The sequence below is a fragment of the Vidua macroura genome, chromosome 19, assembly GCF_024509145.1.
Source record: "Vidua macroura isolate BioBank_ID:100142 chromosome 19, ASM2450914v1, whole genome shotgun sequence".
NCBI classification, from domain to species: Eukaryota; Metazoa; Chordata; class Aves; order Passeriformes; family Viduidae; genus Vidua; species Vidua macroura.
The window spans coordinates 12,683,388-12,708,873 of record NC_071589.1 but is presented as its reverse complement, the minus strand read 5'-3'; the positions used below and the strand labels follow the sequence as shown (position 1 = coordinate 12,708,873).

Sequence of the window (25,486 nt, the reverse complement as noted above, 5' to 3'; positions counted from 1 at the left end):
AGGTGGCACCGTGCTGAGGCACAGCGTCCCCCCCATTCCCACCGGGAACACAGAGCATCCCAGCCCCGCCCGAGGTGACAGAGTGCACGAGACACAGGGTGTCCCATATTTCACTGGGAACACAGAGTACCCCAGCCCCATCCTGGCCCAGGTGAGGGAGGCAAACACTGGAGTGCAGCGTTCCCCCATTCCTGTTGGGGACAGGTGACAGAGTGCAGGAGGCTCTGGTTTGAGGTGTTTTTATTCCACGTTACTTGCAGCCCCCGCGCCTGGGTCAGCCCAGCCCGGCCCGGGCGCTCCCAGCGCTACAGCCCCAAACCCCAGCACACCCAGGGGAAAAGCAACCGCAGCCCGGAGCCGGGCCTTGGGACGAAGCCTTTGGAAAGCCCCGGCGAGGGGCAGGGGGTCCCTGCCCCACCGGGGTCTGGGCAGTGCTGTCCTGGAGCAGGACAGGCCCTCTGGACCCCTCCCACGAGGGGACACGGGGCAGTGCTGGAACTGGTGCCCCCGGGATTGAACCAGAGCCGGCGGAGCCAGGGCTGGGAGCTCCAGGATGGGCCTGGGGGTCAGAGGCCCTGGGAGAGGAGGGCTCAGCCCCTCCAGCATCCGCCTGCCCCTCTCCCCTGCCCAGCAGTGCCCGGGGCAGCCCCAGCTGGGGGCTGAAGGGAGGCTGAGGGACAAGACCCCTGAGCCCCAGCTCCGACCAGGACACGCTCCGGAGGGATGGGAAGGCACCAACTGAAGGACTGGCTCCCAGGGCACGATGGAGGCGAGGTGGGTGCCCGAGTTACGTGGCTGCCCCGCAACCCTTCCCTGGGAGCCCAACCATGCACACTGGGGGGGACACGGCACCTCCCGGAGGTGGGAGGGGGCGCCCCTCCCGCAGCCCCCACGGGGTGCCAAAGCTCGCCAAGCAGCGCCAAGCCACGAGCTGGCACGTGCCCACCCCGTGCTCGGTGTCCAGGGGTGCCTGTCCTGCTCTGGGAACGTCACAGCCACCTGCCCGTGCCGCCGGGGCCGGTCAGCGCCGGAGCTGTCGGGATCCAGGCACTCAGGCGGGCAGGGAACGAGAGCAAAGCTGTGGGCAGGGAGCTGCCAAAGCCTCCCTCTCCCCTTGGGTAGGAAGCGGGCACGGGCAGCTCCCTAAGCCCCCCAGCTCCCCCAGGGCAGCAGCTGAGGGTGGTGGGGGGCCAGCCCAGGCATGGGTTGAGGAAAGCGTAGGTTCTCCGGGCTGGGAGCCCCCAAAAGGGAGCGAGGAGTAACCGGGGGGCTGGAGCCACCCGTGCCTGGCTCCGCAGCCCGGGCTGGAAGCTGAAGGGAGGAGAGGGAAAGGACGGGCGCCACGCCGGCTGCTCCGGGTGGCTCCGGGCAGGAGCGGGGCTAGGAACGGGGCAGGCTGCACATCTCGCAGTGGTCCGTGCCCGGCTGGTTCATGAAGGTGCAGTGCTGGCAGGGCCACATGGCCGCGGCCACGGCGTGCGACGAGCCCCCCATGGCGCCGTATTCCTGCAGTCCCGGGAGCGGGACACCCACCGTGCCTGCGGGAGAGAGCCCGGGGCAGTGCTGGGACCCCGCTGCACATCCCACCCTGCTGCCCCCTCACCAGCCCTGCCCCAGCCCTGGAAGTGCTCCAGGCCAGCCTGGATGGGGCTTGGAGCAACCTGGTCTGGTGGAAGATGGCAGGGGGGTGGGACGAGCTTCAAGATCCCTTCCGACCCAAACTATTCCAGGATCCTGTGACCAAGGAACAGCCTCCTCCCCATGAGCCTCCAGTAGCCTCTGTGGCAGCTTGGGAGCAGCTCAGCCAAGGGACACCCCACCCTGAGGGACACCCCGCCCCAGGGACCCCCCCCTCTTACTGCAGAGCTGCTCGATGGTCGCCCACTGCTCCGATTTTTTCCAGGTCTGTGCAAGTTCCTCATTTTTAGTCCTCACGGCTTCCAGCAACAAGCTGATGCTGTCCTGGAAGTCACAGGTGGGCAATGAGCACTGGGGACCCCTCCAGTGCAAGGCAGGACCCTGAATCTGAGCTCTTCCCCCTTTCCCAACATCCTTGGGGTGCCCCAGTTTATCCCTCTGCTCCCCAGCATTCAGGCAGATCCCAACACCCCAAAAGCTTTCCTCTGCTTCCAGGAGGTCTTCCCTATCCCTGTGGGCCAGTGTCGTGGCGCTGCGGGCCAGTCCCAACTTCCAGAGGTGCAATCCCTCCGTGCTGGAGCACTCCAGCCCCCAGGCCTGTTCCCATCCTGATCTCCAGCTGCCCACGGTCATCCCGGCTGCCTCGCACATGCGCAGCCTCTGGCAAACACGGCCCAGCTGGATCTCACCGGGAAAGCTCCGGCGGTGCCGCGGCAGCCGCCAGGCCCCCGGTGCCCGGCCAAGGGCAGCAGAGCTGCACAGCCAGGACCTCGCTGGCCTTGAGTTCTGGGGGGCTCTGATCTCCTTATTGTTCCCACCGAATTCCTGATTCTGAGATAATTTTTTAAAACATTTCCAGCTCTGGGAGCTGCAGCCAAGTTGGCTCTGGGATCATGTGGACAACCACCCCCCTCAGTGCTCCCAGCAGATCAGGGGCTTTGTGTTTAGAGTTTAAAAAAGCTTTTAAAACTCTTCAAACCTTCTCCCAACAGCTTGGTTGGGAAGAGCCAGCAGAAGGCCTTGCGCAGGGTCATGGGATGGCAGGAATGGACACCTCCACCCTCTTGAGGGACCCCTGGAGGGGCTGGGGGCCCTGGGATGGGGGGGATAGTGTGGGGACAGGACCCTCCCAGCCCCGTTACGTACCCGCAGAGGCATGACCTCGTTTGTGACCAGGAAGAGGAGCAGATGGAAATCAGAAATGATGTCTAAGAAAATGGAGGAAGTATTTTGGGACAGGTATGTGGCCAAACTGTGGAAGTCCTGGGGAGAGGGGACAGTAATGAAGAAAAGTCAGTTCCTATTTGGATCCACTAACAGATATTCCTGTCCCTCTGGATAATGTCTGCAATTGTCTGCAGGGACATTCCCAAAATCAGGTCCCTGCCTGGCTGACTGTATCCCAGCTAACAACTTCCAGGGAAAATGATCTGTGGGCCCACAGGAGCTCCTCTTGTCCAACTCCAGCACCCACAGAGCTGATCTGAGATCCTAGAGGTGCTGAGGGGGAACCAGGCAACTCCAGCCTTGTTCCTACAGAAACAGGGAGAAGAGGACATCCCATCCCATCCCATCCTCTGCCTTGGCCTCTTGCAGGAACTGCTTTCTGCGCTTAAAGATTCCATCCAGGAAGAGAAGACAGCACTCTGGGAGCAGGAACAGACCCCAGTCTCAGCAGGTTTGTGCTGTCACCATGGGGCTGGAGCCCCCTGGCCCCTCTGGAGCTGCCTGGCAGGCACAGGGAGCCGTGATCCCATGGTGGATGTGGCAGGAGCTCAGCACCGGCCGGCAGTCGGCATTGGCATGCAGACACTGCTCCGTGCAGGAAGGACCTTGGCAGGCTGAGCTGGGAAGGGGTGACTTGAGGGCACAGCTGTCCCTCTGCAGATGTCAGTGAGCACGAGGGAGGCAGAGCCCAGCCCCAGGGAACCCAGCTCCGTCAGGAATTGCCCCTCACCTGAGTTTCACCCAGCACATCGCGGTTCTCGATGGGGAATGGGTTTTGAGAAATAGAAAAAGTGTAGACTGGATCCTTGGGGAAAGTTGTAGTAATCTAAAAAAAAAAAAAAAAGAAAAAAGAAAAAATTCAAGGAAGGATGATCAGAGACCAGTGGGATAAGGGAAGCAAGTCCAGATAGCTGAGAACAGCCATGGCTATGATCCCAGCTCAGCCAAACAGTGAAGCATCCTGCAGGGATCTGATGGGTTTTAATTTAATTTGAAGTGATATTCATCACCACACCCCTTGGCTCCCTTTCTAAGGAAGCTGGAGGGACATGGAGAGCATCCCTCTCTGCACAGGCCACTGCAATACAGCAATCCTGGCACAGCTGTGCCCTGTGCCAGGCAGCTGCTGCTGGAGGGAGGTCCTGGGGAGATCCTAATGCACGTCCCACCCCTCTGTTTTCATCCCAGTGACACCCCAGGTATCCCAGGAACAGGTGCCTTCACTCCTGCAGGAATTCCTGTGCTCTGGCACTGCCTATGCCAGGGGCAGCTGGACCTGAGAGGCTGCTCCAGGTGGATCTAATGGTTGTTGGCACCACCTCCAACTCCAGCAATATCATCTGGCATCCCAATTACTTGCTTTCCTGCCTTCCACGCCGTAACTTTGTCTCCCAGCCCTGGGGCTGAGCTGTGCCGTGCCTGGCAGCGGCTCTGCTCTGGCCAAGCCGTGCCAGAGAGCAAACTCCCTCCTCCAAGAAAAGGCATTTCTGGACAACCTGCTGAGTCACTCAAAGGAGATGGATCCCTAATTGCTGCTCTGAGTTTCCTCATTAGGCAGTGCCCGGGACACGGGTCCGTGGGGCTGCTGCTTCCTGGCCACGTGGCTCTGGGCCAGCTCAGAGCCCTGATAAGGCACCAGGCAGTGCTTTCCTGGAAAACAAATGTGTTCCTGGCACCACACCGACCCCACGGAGCAGGGCAGCCACCTCCCTGCTAGGAATGCTTTGCAGCAGCAGGCAGAGGAGGATCATCTGTCTCAGGAATCCCCTCCACTGGGAATTTCAGAGGTGGGTTAGGAGTTTGCTCCCCTGTGGCCATCTCCTGTGGGAAGCAAACACGTGCAGGGAATACTCACGTCTATGATGAGGTACTCGACCGGGAGCGGGCGAGCCAGCTGGGTGATCTCGTTCCCAAACTTGTCTATGTCCTGAAAGAAAAAGAGTTGGATTATTCCTGAGCATGGAAGTGGTGTGAAGCCCAAGGGATCCGGCCCTGGAGATGCTCATGCAGAATCCTGTGCTCTGGCACATCACTGAGGGTGTGGAAAAGAACCTGCATGGGTGGTGCAGGGCTGCCAAATTCCCTGCTGCTCCCTGGGGCTGGAGGTCTCTGTAATTCCAGCATCTCTGGAATCAGAATCTCTGTCTTCTTGTGAGCCAAGAGAGTGTGGAGTCACAAACCACCTGGGGCTTGTTTCCCACTACAGAGAGGCTTGGAATTATCCATGGAGTGTAAAGGTGGGATTCTTGGGGTTGTTGGACTCCATGATCCTTGTGCATCCCTTCCAACTGCAGATATCCTACAATTCCATGATTTTAAATGCCATTTAGGCAGCAGCTCCATCTTCAAGAGAGGGACAGGCCGCCTCTGCCTCCTGAGCCCAGGCAAACCTGCCTTTCTGCAAATCCAGGAGTGCCTCAACCAACTCTTCATCTTGGAATTGGGAATCCGGGCCCTTTCTCACACCCAGACCCTTGGAACCAGCACATCCCATGGCGTAAACTTGTTTTGCTTTGCCAGACGAAGGGAACATAAAGTTTAATTAGGCAGACAAACGGCCGGCATATGTTCATTAATCATAACCTGACAATTAGACGTGATTGATGTCAAACACGCCGAGTTCAAACGCCGCTTCGGAAATAAATCCCGGAGAACTGACACTTTTCATTAAAGATTCCGTACGAGGGGGTTGTGTTTTCTCCCTAAATCATCACTTAACGTGGCATAAATCATTCATGGAGCCCCACATAAATCATACGCCCATAATTCCCAGTCAGGGACGTCGTACTGGACGATCCACGGGCTCTCAGTGGTGGAAGCTGGATCCGGAGCTGTCACCCCCCTAAAGGTGACAAAGCCCTGCTCTTCCCGTGTGGGATGGGAGCAGCATTCCATGGGCTGAGCCAGGGAGCACCATGCAGGGCTCTGCTGCCCCTGGCTGACTCCAGGACTCCCTCCCCTTTCTCCCAGCCGTGTTTTCTCCTGGAGAGCACCACTCCCCCTCTCTCCCTGGTGTTTACACAGCACAGCTATGCGGGGCAGCAGCCAGCACCATGCCTCTCCCAGTCAGACCTCACCCCAGCAGGCTCCAGCACGCTGCTACCCTCCAGGCACAGCCCCCCTTCCTGACCCCCTCCCCAAGCACCTCCTGTCCCCAGGAACTGTTCCCTCTGTAAGAAAATCTCCCTTCCAGTCTTTGAAGCGCCTTTGAAAGGCAATCCTGATAAGGATCTTTGCTCCTCGCACATGACAGGTTGTGGCCTCAGATCTCTCCGGCTCCGACAGGAACTGAAGGAGCTGTGGAGCCTTTTTTTGGGAGATCACAGGACCCCAGAGCCAACCTGCTTCTAGATCTCAGTGATACCACAAGAGACAGGAATCAGATCCAATCGGCTTCCCAAACACAATCCTGCCCCTGCATGAAGGGACCTGCAACAACTCACGCATAATTAGCCCATCTGGAATTTATTTTCCAATCTAATTAAGTTCTAATATGCAGAAACATTTTTCCAGCACCTGTTGGCTTTAATCTGCCCCTCTGGGGATTTCCATGTTAAATGCCTGCTTTTTCATGGCATGCTGCTGAGGCCTCCAAGACATCCACAGACTGGAACCTCGCTCCCCCCAAGCCGAGGACATGTCCTGATCCTGACAGGACAGTCCCCCCCAAACCCCAACATCCCTCTCCCACCACCACGATTATTTAATTATGTTTTAAAGGCCTTAATGAATATCAAGTTGGGATTGTTGAGAGAAAGATGCTTCTCCTGAGCTTGGCATCACCAGGACTCTCCCAGCATCCCGTTATTGCTGCAGCGTGAGACCCTCAAAGCCCAGTGGCACCAGCTCCAAAGAGGCCAGGAAGGGGTTAATGGAGCGAGGATCATTTGGCTTCAGGACGAAAATCCAGCAGCAAGGCCTGGAGGGTCTGGACAATGCATCATCCCAGTGGAGATTGCATCAAGGCTGGGATTAGAGCCTTTCAACCCACTGTTTGGAGGTAGGAGCTGCTCAGGGATGAGGGAGAACGGGAAAAGGGTGGGAACCCAGACACCTTGGCAGGATGGAAAAACATCTGGGTGGCCTCAGGATTATCCACGGAGGGTGAGGGGAGCAGCCAAGTGAGGAGCCCGGGGAGCTGCCAGCCAGGAGGGAGGCTCGGGATCCGCGTCCCAGGACAGCCGTGAGCATCCCACGCTGCCACCATCCCATGCCGTGAGCATCCCGCATCCCACGCCGTTATTCCCGACCTGCTCCCTCTGCTGAAGGCACGGCGGAGCTCGGCAGCCATCTGTCCTTCCCATGTGTGAGTAAATCCCAGCTTTGCTCTTCCCTCTGCTGAATCCAGGTGCCTTCCCGGGCAGCCCTGGCCCTCGCACGGGCGGCGCGGCTGAGGCGCAGAAACGAAACGACTTCTCCAAGAGCAAGTGACAGGTCAGGGAGAGTTGAAACCCTTCCCAGGAGACTCCTGCTGAGCTAATCCAGCATCCTCCTCCCCAGAGCAGCTGGGACATTTGAGGCTAAGGCGGCTCATGAGCTGGTGGGAGGGCAGCCAGGGAAGTCCTTCCCCGTCAGTGAACACTCCCTGCAGCCTGGCTCTCCCTGGGAAGAGCATTTCCAATGCCATGGTAGGACAGCCTGCCTCAGAGGTCCTGCTGGGCTCTAATAAAAGCAGGGCCCTGGCTTGGGCTGTCCCAGGGAGGGATGGGACACGTGTCACTGGTGCCAGGCCAGGGCTCAGCCATGGCTCAGCTGCAGGAGAGCTCAGAGCACGTGTAGGACTCGAGGGCAAAGGGCTCTTGCACAACACTTGTAAAGGGCTTTTGTCTTAGACCATCCCAAAGAAACTCTGAGGCAATGTTAAACCATCCCAAAGAAACTCTGGTGGCACATTAAACCATCCTAAAGAAACTCTGGGGGGATCTTTAGGCAGCTGGAAAATGCAATTCACTGTGAGGATGACGATGACATCGTGTTTGCGATGAGCTGTCACAAATACCTGTGATAAGAGACAAAGCCAGCCAGCCCCCAAATCCAATTATCCAGGAGTTTTAAAGCGTCTGTAAAACATCAGGAATCTCTTCCCACAGTTGATGAAGTTAATGGTGGAGCAGTTCAGCACTGCAGAGTTCCAGTGGACTGGGAGGAGGTGACAGCTGGGATGTGGTGCAGCAGCCCAGGGAGGGATCTCTCAGCTGCACCCTGAGCACTCCCTGTGTTGAATGTCAACCCAAGGTACATTCTCAATGAAATCCAAATCAATCCAGCTGTTTCCTAAAACCAGATGGATGGAGGAGACTGCTCAAGGACAGAAGACAGGATGGAAAATCGTGTGGAATATTCAGCCGGGCTCACCCTCATCCAGCTCAGAAACTGGGTGAAGTGGCTGCTGCAACATCATCATCTTCACTCACAGGGTCTTTATCCCAACCTGTGTCTGTGTCTGCACATCATGGACTCCTTCCTGAGCTCCGTGTGCTGAGCTAACCAAGCAGCACGTGCTGCTTATGCCCTGCTCCAGCTGGAACCAGTGCTGGGCCCTGATGCTTCCCAGACACCCCTGCAGGCCGGCAGGGACCCGTTTTTCCTCCTGGCTAATCTTACCTGGGGGGAGGCACCTCAGAACAAAAGAACTTGTTCTCACAGTCCCCAAACCCCTCGAGTTCCCCACTGGAGCAGAGTTCTCCCTTCCTGAGCCAGGACAGCAACGGCTGCGTGTCCAAAACCAATTCCATGGGGGTGGCTCCTCGGAGCAGCAGGCCAGGGGCCAACATAAAGGGAATGGTAAAGAAATACAGAAACCACCCAGCTGCAGGCTCAGGAAAAGCACAGGACAATGCCAGTGCCATCAGCTTTCCCATTTCCATGGAAGAAAAGCAGCCCTTTTTCCCATTCACAAGCCAGAGGTGAATGCACTGCACTGCCCTCGGACAGATCCAAGTTCCACAGATCCTGCCTCACATCTGGCTCTTCTATAAATACATCCACACTCCACAAACATCAGCCTCCTGGTCCTCATCCAATTACAATTAATTTGTAGCGCTCCTTTCATCCTAAAGGGCTTTTCAGATGAATATTTGGATATTGTATGGGGATGCACATGGACTTTTCTCTGCACAGTCCCAAAGAAAACAGCAACTACTCCGAAGTGCAGCTTTCTCCCCAAAACTTGCTGCTGGGGGGGGCAGCACAGAGGGGAACCCCACATCACAGACTGGGGACAAAGGGAGAGCAAGGTACTGGACCCCAAAGATTCCACCCTCTGCCACCAGATTCCTGCTCCTCCTGGAGTTCACCGGGGCTCGGACACGGCTGTTGTCACCATCCCAGGATGAGGTAGTGTCTCTGATCTCAAGCCTTGCACATTTAATGGGACCCCAAAGGTTTCCCAAGCCAGGAGTGACTAAGCTTTCCACAGATTTAAGAACATTCAAAAATAATTGAAGGACCTTAGAGCCAAATCTGCTGGAGGCTGAGGGAGAATCCCACCCGGCGGGGCCGTCCTCGAGCACTCCGTGAAAAGGGCAATCAGGGAGAGAAGCTCTGAAACACAAAATCAGCTGCAGCCCGTCCCAGTGAATCAGTGGATGATGGAAATTTCCACGGAAAGCTGGAGCCATCCATTCCCATTTTGTTTATCTCCCTGCTTTAGATTAGAGATGGGAGTGAAGCCCTTCTGGGAACACCCACCGGCTTCCTGCTGCTCCCAGCACCCCGGGTGGGCCACATGTGGGCCACAGAGCTGCGGGACCTCCTGCGAGGCTGCCCGAGCGTGGCACGGCCTGGGCTGCTCCAGAGCAGGATCAGGGCATGCCAGGAGATGATCTCACCCTCTTCAGGTTCAGGGCCAACCTTTGCACACCCAGCTCTGCTCGGTTGTGATCAGCCCTGGCTTATCAGCTCCTAGGAGGAAGCTGCCTGCTCCAGAGAGAGCAGGATTCCATCTGCTCTCCCTCTCCAGCACTGGATTCAGCCCAGAGGTGTTCCCTGTTTCCAGGTGGGGTCAAGGCAAGTCTGGCACTAAGGGGTGGAAGGCTCAGAGGGAAAGCAGCACTTCCCAGTCCCACGTTCAGGGCATGCAGGAACACCCTGATCAGCTCTATTCCCATTGCTGGAGCACAGTCCCCTCATTCCACTCCTCCCAAACAAAGGCACTTTCCTTGTCCTGTGCTCCTTAAAGGACAGCGTTACCACGGGCAGCAGGAGCAGACAGGACAGGAAGGAGATAACTAACGGGGTGATGGATGGCTAATTAGCCAGCCAGCAGTGCCATTAATTAACTCCTCTGTCCCTGCTCACGGGGCACCAGGAGCCCTGGGCTGGAGCAGCAGCGCTATCGGCATCCGCAACGAGCCTGATCCAGAGCTCCCAACTCGGCCATGCAGGCACAGGAGGGGCTGAAGGGCTCCAGGAACAACTGGCAAGAGAATAACGACATCCCATCCATCACCAACAACCCCCAAGTGCAGCAGGCAGGGACAGCAGTGACACCTCATGCCCTTCCAAGACCCCTCCTGCAGAGCTGTCTCCAGGTCTGGGCTCCTCAGCACATGGAGCTGCTGGAGTGCAGAGGAGGGGGTATTCACCTGGAGATATTTACTTGGAGAAGTCTCCAGGGAGACCTGAGAGTCCCTTCCAGTGCCTAAAGGGGCTCCAAGAAATCTGGAGAGGGACTTTGGACAAGGGGTGGAGTGACAGGACAGGGGCAATGGCTTCCCACTGCCAGAGGGCAGGGTTAGATGGGAAATTGTGAAGAAATTCTTCCCTGTAAGAGGGATGAGGCCCTGGCAGTTCACCCAGAGAAACTGTGACTGCCCCATCCCTGGAAGTGTCCAAGGCCAGGTTGGATGGGGCTTGGAGCAACCTGGGATAGTGGAAGGTGTCCATGCCCATGGCAGGGGGTGGAACGGGATGAGCTTTAAGGTCCCTGCCAACCCAAACCATTCCACAACTCGAGGACATCGAGTATTTTGGACCCGCTCTGGATGCACATTCTCTCCCTGCTGCTCCTCAGGATCAGTGCTTGGATCCAGGAGCTGGCCAGGCCCTCAGCCCTCACCTTGTAGAAGACATCAGGCACGTACTGCTCGCTGCTGGACTCCTTGGCGTAGCCCAGCTCCGGCGCGTCCCGGCAGGGCAGCAGGCACTCGTCCCGCACCAGGGCCATGCACTGGTTCGACACCTGGTACCCCTCAAAGTGCACCTGGTTGTCAGGACCACCTGGAGGAGGACAGGATGGTTAAAGATCCCAGGATCACCGAGGTTGGAAAACAGCTCCAAGATTGATGTGTGACTGATCCGCACACTGTCACCCAGGCCAACATCCTTGGGCACCTCCAGGGGTGGGGACTCCGTCTCACAACCCTTCCCCTGAAGAAATTCTTCCTGCAAATCCTGCACAGGGGTGATGTCCCTGGTGTAACTCCAACAGAAACAACGGGAAGAGCAGCACAGAAGTTGGACTCGAAGATTTTGGAGCTCTTTTCCAACCTTAACAATTCCAAGAGTCCATGCTTAAACACAAGGCTAACAGTGATGAGTACTGAGATGAAGCTGCTGGTGCTGCTGCATGGCAAGAACCTTAGGCAAGAATTCCCTCTAAACTCCATATTTTTATAGCCACACACATTTCCACAACTATCCCAAGAGCACAGAGCCCAGGGAGCAGCAGGGAAGCTCTGCCAGGAGCTCCAAGGAAAAGGAGCTGCCCTTTTGGGGGCTCTGACAGCATCACCCCCCACTACCCTGCAGGTATCTCCTCCTTTTCCAAACAAAACTCAGGCACGCAGCTCCTGTGGCCCTGTTTCACTCCTAAGGATCCCTGAGCTGCAGATCACCTGGTCATGCCAGGCCTGAACAGTGTTTTCTCAGCCTGTACTGGATGGTTTGGTGGAAATCTGACATGGAAAGTGGGAATTAAGAGCCTGGCTCATGGAAGGATCACATGCTTGGCGCTTTCATTTGGATAATGTAAGCAACATCAGGTCATGTGTCACTGGAATACAACTGGAAAGAGAGGAGGGAGGCAGATGGTAGGAAAACGTTACTATTTCCAAAGCTAGGAATTCAGGAGGGAATAGGAATTAATCCATGTGGAGGACTTAAAGGCAAAGTTGAGGCAAACCATCCAAATACATTTCTGCAGCACAAAAAGAGGAACTCGAGTGTTTAAATAGAACCTGCTGGGCTGATTGAACAGAGGAGAATGAAATTAGCTGGAACAGCAAAGAGGAAATATTCCTTTTCTACCCTTTGATCTGTAACCTCAATCACTCACTGCTCCAGAACAAACACTCCTAGAAATTAAACATAGGCCAGGACGGGGGAAGGCCTGAACGCAGTGTGTTTGCTCAGTAAAACACCTTGTTTTTTTAAAAAAATTAAATAAATAAATATATAAAAAAGAGAGATACAGATCTATATTTAATGAGAGATGGATGTGTTTAGCAGTCTGGAACGTAGAGGCACGGGCCTGTTAACTAAAAAAAGAACTTTTTTCACTGAAAAAAGGCCCTGGGAACCCTTACAAAGCCAGGCTCAGGGCAGGCAACGTCCCATCCCACTTTCACTTTTCACTCTGGATGTTATTTGGAAGTCATGAGGGCTTTTTCATTGTGTTAAACAGAGCCAGAACCAGCGATTCCGCTCCAGGGAAGGTTTAAATGAAGACATGTGTCATCCCATGGAGAAGAACAGAGTGAACTGGGAACACTCCAGCCCTCCCAGCACATGCCAGTGTCCCCCCTCCCAGCCCAGCCCATCCACAGTGCCTCTGGAGACTCCCTGAAAACAGCTAAAACCAGAGGATTTAACCATAAGCACTTTGCAGGAGCTTCTGTTTTACTCAGCCAAAAAAATGTTTCCAAACACTTTTTTTTCCCCCCCTGACAGATTTTTTTTTTTCCTGTCAGGTTTCCCTGACAGCGACATGAGGGAGGTAAAGATCCCTCCTGAAGGAGGAACTCTGGAGTGTTGTGGTTCTGCACTGCTGCTTCCAGGCAACAGAATTTGGAGCTTAAGGACTTGAAATAAAGAGTGAGCAACAGTTGTTGCCCTGGCTGCAGGAAGAGAGTGATTTCTGGGTCAAAGAGGTGGGGCTGAGCCTCAAATAAGTCTCTTTAAACAGTTGTAGAGTAAAAACCAGGCAAATAAATAATGAGTGAGTATTGCAGAGAGGATAAAACAAAGAATGAGGAAGTATTTCAGTTGATAGAGCAAACCCCTTGTTAAATAGGACAGGTGGGGAGCAGGATGTGATTTTGGACATATTTTTCTACTGACAAGAGGTAATTCAGGTGAAGCCCAGAGGGCTGAGGCCAGTTTGTACCTGTAGCCACAACTGTGACAAACTTGGATCCAAAGTGCCCATCGGGAGAGAGGCGACAGATGTTGGGCTGCTGGTTCTGGAAGTTGCCAGCTGTGATGCACTCCTCTGCACTCAGGAAATACGTGTCCTGAGGGGAGAGCAGGGACTCCAATCAGCCAAAGGACAAGGTGACGTAGCCCAGACCTATTTCCCTGAGCTGCAGCCAAGGAAAAACGACCAACACCCCAGGAAAACACGCTTTCGTGGAAAGCTGCTGCAGAGCCCGGGACAAGAATGTGACCTGTCAGCTCCCCAGCTCTGGGCTGGCTCAGGATTGTCCCACGTCGAGTCCCACCCACCTCTACACACCTTTTTTTTTTTTTTTTTTTTTGAAAAATCAAGTTTCACTTTCCAAATATGGGTATCACTGGGTTTACAAGGACAGGAAGCTGTGGAGGTCGAAGTTTGAGCCATGTATGTGTCACAACGCCCAGCCCATGGGAACATTCTCTGAGTCACTCTGCCTCACTGGGTTTGTCCCTCACATCCCACTCCACTCCCTGGAGTTTTCTTAGCCCTAAAAAGGGCAGGGATAGATGAGATTTCGGGGAGAAATCCTTCCCTGTGAGCAGGGTGAGGCCCTGGCACAGGTGCCCAGAGAAGCTGTGGCTGCCCCTGGATCCCTGGAAATGCCCAAGGCCAGGCTGGACAGGGCTTGGAGCACCCTGGGACAGTGAAGTTATCCCTGCCCATGGTGGCACTGTATGGGCTTTAAGGTCTCTTCCCACCTGAACTATTTCATTATTTCATGAGCACCATCTCCTCAAAGCAGGAGTGTGAAGGGCTCCAGCAGCTCTACTTCCCAAACAGCTCAATCCCTAACATTTCCAAGGGTTACAGCTCCTTTTCCTTCTGAAGTGCCTGGAAAACCCCTTCTCCCAAGAATTCCAGTGCCACCTGCAGCCATGGCTCAGCTCTCTGCCTGGCTCAGGAGCTGGAATTCTTTGGGAAATTGCTGGGTCACACCTGGACCTCACCTTGTTCCTGCTGTATCGAACGGTGCCTTTCCGTGTGTCTTCCGAGACCAGGTCAGTAAATATCCAGCCAACCTACAAAGAGGGATGGAGAACATTGCTTTGAGGGAAAAAAGACAAAAAAAAGAAGGAAAGAGGAAACCAGAAGAGCTCAGACATTTTCTGCTCACAGGACACGATGTTCTTGGCTCCTCTCGGCCCTGTGCACACTGCCTGCAGGAATGGCTCTCCCAGCTGTGCTGGGCTCCTTGGAATCCCATTTCCAGGAGCAGCAGCATGCCAGCTGGCCAGCCAGGGCACCTGCAGCATTAGGTTTCACTATGGAATATTTTTTCATGGAAAGATCTGGAGGCTGCATGAGGCCTCTGTGCCACCACCTGCTCCCACCCCCAGCATTTCCTATGGAGAGTTCAGAGGGGATCGGCGCCCGGGGGTGACAGAGCAGCTCACGTGGCCCCAGTCTGAGCCCCTCACACAATCCCAGTTTGAACCCTGCACACACTGGTTAAGAGAGAGCTCATACTGGAGTGTGACTCGTTCCAAACTGGAGTTGGCACTGACCCCAGAGAGCACACTGCTGCTTTTTGTGGTACAAACACACCTCGGAGAGAATCCTTTCACACGCGCGTGACGTGTGTCCAAACACCTCGGGATCAATCCTTCCACAGAGCTGTCACATGGACACACACCTAGGGATGATCCCTCTCCACCCAGCTGCCAATCCCAGCTCCCACAGCATTAACCCTTTCAAGGCAGAACTGATCCCAGCTCCCCCAGAGCCCAGGCAGACCAAACCCTGCAGCCAGCACTTGCTGACGGGTTAAGTCCCACGGATTAAAAATATCTGATGGGAGAATGTGGAAATAAATAACACTCTGAGAAGTTTTGCTCCAGCCTCTGGCGAGGGGTGGGATCTTATCTGAGAGAACAAAGCCCTCCCCAGATGTTTACAGTCTGCACTGAGCCTTCTGCCAGGCGGGTTTTCTCCAGCAAGTCAAATCTTGTTTGTGTACATCCCATTCCTGGCATTCCCACCATACCAACGCTGCTCCCAAACCGGAAAACATCAGCACAGGTTGGAGGGCTGTCAGGAAATCAGGGAGTCCTGATGAGATCACTGCAGCCTGGAACTGAGGGGGACCTGCACCCCTAACCCCACACACCACTGACTCCCTGCAGCACCAAGGAGGGGAGCACAATCCAAGGGCATCCCCTGCTCCTGGAAATGGAGCATAGAAGCAACTCCAGCTCCATCTGGGCCAAATTAGCACTTGCCAGGGAGATGCTTCCAGGAATGGCTCCTGTTGGAGGGGAAAGAATGGGAAGATGGAGTTTGTGCTGCTTTGCCCCTGCTACTGCAGCCACACAGCCCTGTGAGGGGCCTGTGCTCAGGAAAACCCTCTGGATTTGGGTTTTAGACCTAAATATATACCAGCTGGTGACACTTTAGCAAGATTTAGGTAGCCTAGAGGGTCTTGGATAACCCCATGGAGCTGGAGAGAATTGCTGACCACTTCCCTGCCACACACGGACACAGGAGATCCGACACATCCTGACCTTTCTCAGGCCGAGCTTTGCCGCAATCTCATCCACAACCTCGGCTTTGGGATCCTCCAGGATCTCCAGGCTGTTCTGGGTGCCAATCTGCAGCAAAGAGACACTGGTTAGTGACACAGAATTGGGGAAAAACCAGAGCAGCCACTGTGGGCAGTGAGGCAGAGGCTGGGAGCAGAGATCTGGTGTCACCCCAGAGACCTCCCTGTGCCACTCTGCTCTCAAGCCACACTCCCAAGGATCCCAATTTGTTCCTTTTCCACTGACAATCTGTTGGATTTTACTTGGCAGCCGTGCAGAAACCATGAGGAGGAAGGAAATACACGAGGAGCACTCAGCTGAGGAGTGGTGCCGTGCCCCACCTAGTGGGGACTCCGGCTGCTCCAGCCAAAGCCAAACTCAGCCTCTCCATCATTTCGTCTTCAAATCATTTAGACTTCATTCTATCTAATTAAGCTGCTTCAATTTTCCCAGAGAGTTGGTAAGGAACTGACGCAAGGGATGCAACTGTTTTTTTCCTAGCACAGAATCTGCTGGAAAACGAGGAATCCAGGAAAGATTAAAAGTGAAATCTGACGTTACAGTCACCCTGGATTTCAATCATCCCAGGGTAAAAAACAAGAAGCAAAATGGGAGTTTAAAATTCTTTCTGTGGCTGCAATGGATGGTGATGTTAATGACATAAATCATGTCCTCCTTTCCTCAGGACAGTTTTCCTTGGGGAGCTGCAGCTGGAAATACCAAACTGAAAAGGAGTTTGTGTGTTCCCTGTTCCTGAGTCGGCACTGAGGGCCCTGGGTCTCACCTTTCCTCAGCACAGTTTTCCTTGTGGACCTGCAGCTGGAAATACTGTGGGAGGTTTTCCAAACTAAAAAGGCGTGTTCCCCAATTCCCTGGCTCTCACCTGGGGGGGTTCATAGATGGCTGCCACCTCCGCCCGGATTCCCAGCGGGATGTCTTTGTGCTCCGTGTACCGGCCGTACAGATATCCCAGATGTTGGTTCCCTGTCTTCCTCCAGAAGTCTAGGAAGCGATCTGCAATTGTGTGGTTCTCAAACATGATGTTGTCAACATGCCTGTATTTCTGTTTGACAAAGTTCAAGCGTCAGGCCGTCCTCCGCTGGCTCCGGTCCCTTCCCAGGACACACACACCACCCTCCGGAGCTGGATCCTGCACAGCAGGGCTGGGGGAGGCTGGGGGCTCCCTCCCTCTTCCCCCTGCTCAGCTCCCACCCCTCAGCACAGCTCCCTGCTCAGGCTGGGGCGTGGGATGTGCTCAGCACCCCCAGCACCTCACGGGCTTCACTGGGACCTTCGCCCCAAGAGCCTCTGCAGGGAAAAGGACACTGAAATTTAGGAGGAAACAGCAGAACCTGAGTGGCCTTTTGGATGATCCCATGAGGAAAACCAGTGGGATTAATCACCAGGATTCATCATCATTGCTGCTAGCTCAGTCCTCACGCTGGGAGGAAATTCTGACCCAGGACATTTTGGAACCTATTTGGCAAGGCCTGAAGACCTGGACAGGATTGCCCTGACACCTGGAGGCTTTTTTGGAAGTCACCTTTCCCAAACCAAAAGCCAGGTCCCCTGGCAGGTGCCCAAGCTCCTCTCACCTGTCGGTTGAGGGTGATGGCGCTGGGCTGGCACTTGGTGCAGATCCCCTCGGGCCAGGGAGGGTGTCCCTCACACCCCGACTTGATCTTACAGCTGATGTTCTCCAGGGCTACAAACTTCCCTCTGGGACAGGAGGGAGGAGAAAGGGGGAAGAGAAACAGGGAACAGAAAGAAAGAAATAAGGATGAGAAGGGGCAGAAGGAAGAGGGTGAAGAAAAGGCTGCTGTTAGCACATTAAATGCTTTTGGAGCAATCATTTATGGAGCCCGTGGGAAGTAAGAGATCGCAGCACCACAGCAAATCCTCCTTTCATGTGCACAAGGCTTCCTGGAAAGGGAAATTCCCTTCAAGTGGAAGTCTCATGGACTTGAGCTGCATCTCCCAAAGAGATTTTAAAAGTCTCAATGGTATTGAGGAAGATTTCAGGGAGAAGATTACACCTCTGTGTAACTTATGTCCACCAAGTCTGAGAAACAGCCTTGGAGCTTGGTGTAATTAGGGAACTTCTTTCCTTCCATCTGGCCTTCCCTCCCATCAGGAGTGTTTCCTGGAAGGAATCATATTGCCACAGGAAAAAAAAAAATAGAAATAAAATGGGGACATAAAATAAAAAGACAGACTTAATTTTTCCCTCCTGCCTTTTCCTTTTAACCTCAACTTTTTAATGTGTTTTTTTCTCCCCCGTTTGCCATTCAATCCTCGTGTGCAACACTGAGATCTGTCTGTACTTTCATTTGTGTTAAAAAAACCAAAGCTCCAACCAGATTCCCTTAAACCCAGAGATTTCCTTACTTGTCTGCCCCTCCGGTCAGCTTCCTGATGTAGGCATGGAATGACATGTGCTTCACAGGAGGCTCCAGATGGTTCAAATAATCCTCATCGAAGGGCTGCCAAAAACACCACACAGAGCAGAGCCAGGTCACACACCTGTCTGATAACACCCTGATCCCTCAGCAAATGCATGTTCCACACTCAACCCCGCCAATGTGGAAGCAATCAAGGAAATTCAGGCTCATTTGCAAGGCAGCTACTACTGGGATGCAAACAGTGGAGCTTTACAACAGGGAGTTTTATGGTGGCCTCCTGCTCCAGGAGCAGATTGGCCCCACAAATCAGAATCTCAACGGCAAAAGGCTTTTTCCTTTCAATATCTAACAACAAACAACGGGCCCAGCTGTTCCAACACGGACAAGAACTCCCAGAGCACTTCCAGCAGAGGGGAAGAGCCATCCTGGCACAGCAGGATCCCCTCTGGAGGGGTGGCTGCTGCTTCGTGGCATAAATTACACAGCCCAGCACGTCTGGAGGTGTGACTAAAGCTGCTTCAACCTGGATAACCATGGAGTGGTTTGGGTTGGGAAGGGCTTTAAAGCCCATCCCATCCCACCCCCTGCCATGGCAGGGACACCTTCCCCAATCCCAGGGTGCTCCAAGCCCCATCCAGCCTGGCCTGGGACACTTCCAGGGATCCAGGGGCAGCCACAGCTGTGCCAGGTGGTTAAACTGGGAAGTGCTGGGATCCAGGAGACAGGGGACAAAACGAGAAAATCCAGGGAAAAGTGAGGACTGTGGGAGAGCTTTTTTGAAGCACTTTCTGTTAAACTCATTACTGCAGAAAATCAGCTTTAACCAGGATCAACCCAGGGCCACAAAGACCTCGAGCTTCAGTGATCCCAGAAGCTGGGAGTGCAGCTCTGGCAGTGCAGGACAGGATTCCAGCCTGGAGCTGCCACCTCTTGGCAGGCACCATTCCTAGGAGAAGTGTTCCTACTGGGAGGAACTGGGGTGAGTCTGTAGCACCGTCCTGGGGCTCTTACCTCCAGTGGGACACAGTGCACACATTTGCCCAAGGGGCCGTGGCGACACCTGGGCAGAGAGAGAGAGAGAACTGGGGTTAAATCTCATTTCACCTGGAAACTGAAGGAGGAATAAGTCTTATTTAAAGGCTGAAAAATCAGCCTGTAAATGTTTCTCTGGAGTAAGTTTGGTGTGGAAGATCTACACGAGCTCTGAGCAATTCTCCACCCTACACGTGGCAGGGTGATTTTAACAAAAAGCCACCCAAAATGTTCGTCCTTTATCAGGCAGGGCAGGAACAACCAGGGAAGTGTGTGTTTATCAGGCAGATAAAGTCCTGCTGGGTAGAGTTACAGAGGAGAAAACATCTCCTTTTGTGGTGATTCCTTTAAAAAAAACCCTAAACTATCAGCAGGTCGGTGCTGATTTCCAAAGGAAGGGCCCAGGAGAGGAGCAGTGAGGTTGGGCTGTGGAAACAATGGATGGGATCCAGTTGCAGGAGTTCTTTTAAGGATGTTTTGTGGCAGATAATGTACAGAAAGGAGAGTTAAATGCTGCAAAAGCACTCAGCATCATTCACTGGAGATTGATCCACACTCCCAAAGGCAGGAACCAGCCCAGACAACTCCTTTTATCCTCAACACCCTCCCCTGGGCCTCGGCTCCCTGCTAGGAATAACTCCATCAATTCCTCTGGAAAATGTGGGCAAGTTCAAGGCAATATTTCTTTCACAGAGTGGTGGGGCTGCCTTTTTGCTCCAGTGATGTGACATCCCATCATTTACAGTCTGCTGGGAAGGTCAGGGAGGATTCTCCACAAACTTCCTCATTGCTGCAGCACTGAGGATAAACCACGTGGAGCACAACCCCAAGGGGAAGGGCAAACCATTCTGTTTTAGCAGGAATTCCTGCCTTTTAAATTTTCCTTCCAACCCTTTCAGGAGTTTTGTTCCAGAGGGTTCCAGCCCCAAGGCCACAGCCAGTGCAGACATCAGGCCAGGACCCAACTGGGTCATCAACACTGAGCAATAAAAGCCCCCTCTCAGCAGAGGATGTTTTAGCAGCACCAGAGCAGATTTTGGGTGGGTTTAACTCATTGTTGTGTTATTTTTTGCATAAAGACAAGCTGCTTTGTTTCCCTAAGCCTCTCGCAAGGAAGAGCTTTGGGAAGTTGGACTTTGGTGCATTTTTGTGAGCAAAAGGGACTCCCTGGTTTCATGGAGAGGTCAGGCAGACATGTGATGAAGGGAAGCCAGAGCAGGCAGAGACCAAGTCCCACATCCAAACCTCTGCCATTGGATACCTCCACTCCATTCCCTTCACTTCCACGTTTTCCTTTATGAGGAGTGGCTGAGTCTGAAGGCACAGAGTGCTCCTGCTTGGGACAGCAAATCCTGGAATGCTTTGGGTTGGAGGGACCTTCAAGCTCATCCCATTCCATCCCTGCCATGGGCAGGGACACCTTCCCCTACCCCAGGGTGTTCCCAGCCCCATCCAGCCTGGCCTTGGGCACTGCCAGGGATCCAGGAGCAGCCACAGCTGCTCTGGGCACCTGTGCCAGGGCCTGCCCACCCTCACAGGAAGAATTTCTTCCCAATATCTCATCTACCTCTGCCCAGGAAGAATGCAGAATGTTCATTCTAATCTAGAGAATTCCAGTGCTTTAGGAGCACGAGCACCAGGGTTTCCTCCATCAGAACAATGGTTGCTGTGAGTGAGTCCTTCCTGCCAAAAACCCTGGGATTTGGGCATCTGCTTCCTCCCTGGGCTCACCAGGGCTCCACTGAACCTCCTAGGACAACAGCAGGGGCTGTTTTCCCTTGAGAATGTCCCCAGAGCACTCAGGATGGAGCCAAGGGCAGCTCCCACAGGAATTTCCTGACTGCTGGGCTGGGCTGTGACATTCCAGGCTCTGGTGAGCCCCAGCTCCACGGGCAGGGACACGACCCACCCCCACTTACAGCTGCTGGTCTCGGTTCCGGTAAATCTTCCCATCCTGCTTGATCAGGTACTGGTCAATCTCATCTTCCACCACCTGGGGGGCCCCCCCAGGCCGGGAATTTTGGGAGACAGAGGTGTCCATGGTCTCTGAGGAGGAGCCAGCTGGGCTGGAGGGATATAGGAACAGCATATCCCCGTGCCTGCAGGGTGGGAAACAGCACATGGGTAGTGGGAGCTGTGGGAGACAACAGCCAGGAAGCTGGAGGTGCTTCCCAGCAGGCAGCCAACTTCCATGGAAGAGCATGGAATGTGGCACAAATTCTAACCAGGCCACAGGTGGCACTCGGAAGCTGCTCTGTGAACCACCTCTTCCTGATTTTATTTGCAATAAATGCAAATCCTTCCAGCAGGAGACAAAGCTGAGGGAAAAATATGGAGGAGGGTGTGGGGATGAAGGAGTGAAAACAAGGATGTGGGAGAGAAAGCTGGGATGAGGTAGGGAAAGGTGGGTGAGGGAGGGAAAGCAGGCATGCATGAGGGAAGGCAGGGATGAAAGGGTGAAAAGAGGGATACAGGAGGGCAAGGGGGGGATAAGGCAGGGAAAGCTGGGGATGAGAGAGGAAAGTGGGGATGAGGCAGGGAAAGCTGGGACAAAGAGGTGAAAGCAGGGAGTAGGGAGGGAAAACTGGGATGAAACCTCCCCACAGCAAACAGGCCCCAGGGAGTGACCCAGGGAACGGCCACCACCTCTCCCGTGTCACTGTGACCCCCATTCCAGCACAGCCACCAAGGCCCTCCCCCCAAAACCAGGAGTGACACTGGAAGCTGGGGACTGCTGGGATGTGACTTCTCCCATTCTGGAAGCTCCAAGCAGAGCCCCCTCTGGTGAGGACTCACTTGATCTTGAGCAGGTTGAGGGATTTGTTCTGCGCTGCCGTGATCTCCCCGGTCCTGTTGCGGTTGGTGTACACGGAAAAGCCATTATTCCTGAAGCCAAACTCCTTGGCCACCTGCAACACAGGGAGGAGGGACAAGGAGTGAGGTGTGAGCCTCCTGAAAGGCTCAGCCAGCCCCAGAGACCTTCTCCTCCAGAAGCTCAGCTCAGTTCACCCCCATTCCTGAGCTCGGGGTAACAAGAGATGGAAACACCTGGAAAAAGGAGCAATGGATTAAAGCAGGAGCTGAAACAACGTCACCAGAACCATCCCTGCCTCACACAGCACAAAGGCAGAGTTTCAGCTACAGCCAGGCAAGCTCTGCACGACTGCAGGGGGAAACTTCCCCACTGTCCCAGATTTCTTGCTCCAGCTGCACCAGCACACACCTCCAAGTCATTCCCATCCTCCTGCCACCAGAATTCCACAACCCACACCTCCACCTCTGTGGATCTTCTGCCCTCAGCTCCGTTCCCACCTCCCAGCTGCTTCACTCAACCTCTTCCTGCTCTTCTGTCTGGTTTTCCCCCCTTTTCTCCTCTCTCCCATGGAATTCACTCCCACAACAGCCGCCCCTCAGTCCCCAGGCAGGTTCTCCCAGCTCAGATTAAGTCTGGTTTACTTGGAATCACTCCAACACCTCTTCCCAGCAAAAATAATTGGCACATTTAGCTCCTTGAGAACTTCATCAGTTTAAAAGTGGTGTTTAAAGAAGTTTGTCTATTTGCCAGGTTTTGCCCTAAATTCTGAAGGGAAAGGCCTTTATTTTTATTAATAAAAACAATCCCCATGCCTTTGGTCGGAGTCAGGGACGGGATCCTGCCCACAGGACAAATCTGATGAGCCACAAAGAGCTGTCACATGAGCACAGCCATGAAAAGCAGTTGTTTTTTTTTTTTTTTGTTTTTTTTTCCCTGTCAGCTCAGCTGTGATTTGCAGCTCTGAGAGATCCCTTTGAATGGGACCCTTTCACAGGGATCAGCTCCTGCTCCTCAGGCCACAGAATTCTGTTTTTGGGGGCAGACAAATCCCACAACACATTAACAGCAGGTTTGGGCTGCTTCCTGATCCTGAGCACAGCCAGAGTGACTTTTTTTGGTGCTTTTCCCCGGGATGTGCCACAGGAGACAGGGAAGATTCTCCAGCCCTTTATTCCTTGAGCACTTCTGGAGCAGATCCAGGTTAATTCCTGGTATGGAAGCAGCAATCTGACACCTCTCTAATTACAGCTGTCCCCCTAAACACCAAACCCGGCCCCTGGGTGAACATTCCAGCATTAAAATCCACAGCACAGGTAGGAGAGACCTGGATTTAGGGTGGGAAAATTTGCCACTCTCCTCTTGCAAGCAAACCCTGCAGCAGGAAATAAACCCCAACACGTCTGTGCTGCAGCTCAGCCAGAGGACAGAGCCTTCCCCAGGTGAACAGGCAATTCCAGGTGCCTTTGTCCTGGCAGGAAGTGTTTTCCAGCCCGAGTAACCCGAGCCCTGGAAAGCAGCAGCTCAGTTCTGCACAGGCTCCAGAGGTCCTGGAAGCTCCTCTTGCCTTGGCTGAGGCTGCAGGGAGTGTCCCTGAAAACCAGCAGGATTTTCCTGGCCAGGTGGGAACGCTGTCCTGTCTGGGCCACAGCTCCAGCCCAAGCTGTGACTCACAAAGGGAAGGTTCCCACTGCTGCCATTCCCTTCCCTTCAGGAATACACGTCATGGAGCAAAGAACCCCCAGGCCGAGGGCTCCAGAGGAATCCCAGGAGGGCAGCAAAGGGACAAGAGCACAGAGCAGCTGCATCACAGCAGGGCCAGCCCCACCCCCAGAGCTCCCACCTGGCGTGCCCCCCTCCCCAGGAGCTCCTGGGCTCTCACTCCATCCCTCCCCTGCTCTCTCCAGATCCATACTGGAAACCCAGGAGGACACACAGCGCACCCAAACGATATTCCAAGCCCAAATGCAGCAGCTGAGCCAGCCTGGGGCAGCAGGTTTGACCATCCCACAGCTTCCCAGCTGCCACTTCTTTGGGAGAACCCCAGAAAGTCCTTCCCAGGAAAGTTCCCATCCCGGGAAGCCGCAACGGAGAAGCTGAGGGAGTTTTATCTTGAAATTTTGTCATTTTCCCCCTGGAACAACCCAAGCCACAGCAGTCAAAGTGTGGTTTTCCACGTGGAACGCTGCTCCTCGCTGCTGCCAGGGGGGGTTAAACGTGGATCTCCCACAGGACAGAGCCAGGGGAGCCCTGCCCCGTCCCCTGGGAAGGCACTGTGCATCCCGGGGTACCTTTTTGAGGAACGTTCCCACCGTTTCTCTCTTGGTGGCTGTGATTCTCTTCACTCCCTCCGGCGACTGCACGCGGATAATCTGGGAACGAGGGAACAGCGGGTCAGGGAGGGGGGACAGAGCCCACCCTGCGCCCCCAGCCTGACGCCCCCTGCTCCTCCCTCCTGTTTCCCTCTTCCACAGGGCCTGGAAACGCCAGGAGAGCAGCTCTGGGGCAGCACCGGGTGGTGTCTGTGAGCACGGCGGGGAATCGTTCCAACGCTCCGGGCTCTGGGCACCGGCTGGCTCCAAGGAAAACACCTCCGGCCAAAGCTCTGACCTCAGAGACGGAACGAGACCTTCAGGAGGCTGGACCAGACCTTCCAAAGGGAGTTATTCACACAGGCACCGGCCCAGCCGGTGTTCCTGGGCGCTGCACCGGTCGTGGCTGAGCCCCGGGAACCGGGGAGGAGGGAGAGACTCCAGCGGCGCCCGGGAAACCTGAGCTCCTGCTCGGGGGCAACAGGGAGGGGAACCCTCGGGGGACGGGCAGGGAAGGGGCAAACGTAAATCCCGGTGTCCCCGGAGCGCTCAGGGTTCTAAAGGGGACGCTCAACCGCGGCTGTGTGACACGGGGACAGGCACGGGGAGGGGGCACGGCGAGCTGCCCGTGTCCCGCCGTCACCCCTTCCCACTCTCCCGACTTCCCTCCCGGGCACAAGCCCGCCGGGACGGCGCCGGGAGCCCTTCCCCGGAGCCAGCAGCCCCCGAGCCCCGCGGGGAAAACCACGGGGAACCCACCCGCGGCGCCGCTCGGGGGGCTGCCCGGCCCCGACACCGCCGGCCCCGGCCCCCCGTCCCGGCCCCACAGGAATCTGCTGCCTCATCGCCCCTCCCCCGGCCGCACTCACAATCGTCTCGGCCATGGCGCTGCCCGCGGGCCCGGGGCTCGCCGCGCCGCACAGACACGGCCCGGTCCGGCCCGTCCCGCTCCGCTTCTCCCGGTCCCTTCCCGGCCCTTCCCGGCCCTTCCCGGCTCCTCCCGGCCCGGCCCGCCGCCTCCCGGGACCGGCCCGCCCTCGCGCCCGCCCCCCCCCGGCCCCGCGCCCCGCGCCCGCGTTCCGCCGCACCAAGGTTCCTATCCCGGCGTCACCGCCAGTCGTCCCCCCCGTGCTGCCTCGGTGTCACCG

General features: G+C 55.1%; 1 protein-coding gene across 1 annotated transcript; it reads right to left on the bottom strand.

Annotated features, from left to right (window-relative positions):
- Window positions 1-223: 223 nt before the first annotated feature.
- Window positions 224-25,361, bottom strand: NPLOC4 (NPL4 homolog, ubiquitin recognition factor). The gene is made up of 17 exons (XM_053994683.1): window positions 25,208-25,361; window positions 24,318-24,398; window positions 22,011-22,123; window positions 21,134-21,313; window positions 19,194-19,242; window positions 18,169-18,263; window positions 17,376-17,499; window positions 16,664-16,843; window positions 15,763-15,849; window positions 14,209-14,280; window positions 13,193-13,319; window positions 10,925-11,085; window positions 4,721-4,792; window positions 3,596-3,691; window positions 2,785-2,901; window positions 1,860-1,962; window positions 224-1,538 (listed from the first exon to the last, which is right to left on the bottom strand). Exons 1-17 carry the CDS (start codon window positions 25,220-25,222, stop codon window positions 1,381-1,383), a joined length of 1,830 nt encoding a protein of 609 aa, XP_053850658.1. The 5' UTR covers window positions 25,223-25,361; the 3' UTR covers window positions 224-1,380.
- Window positions 25,362-25,486: the final 125 nt, after the last annotated feature.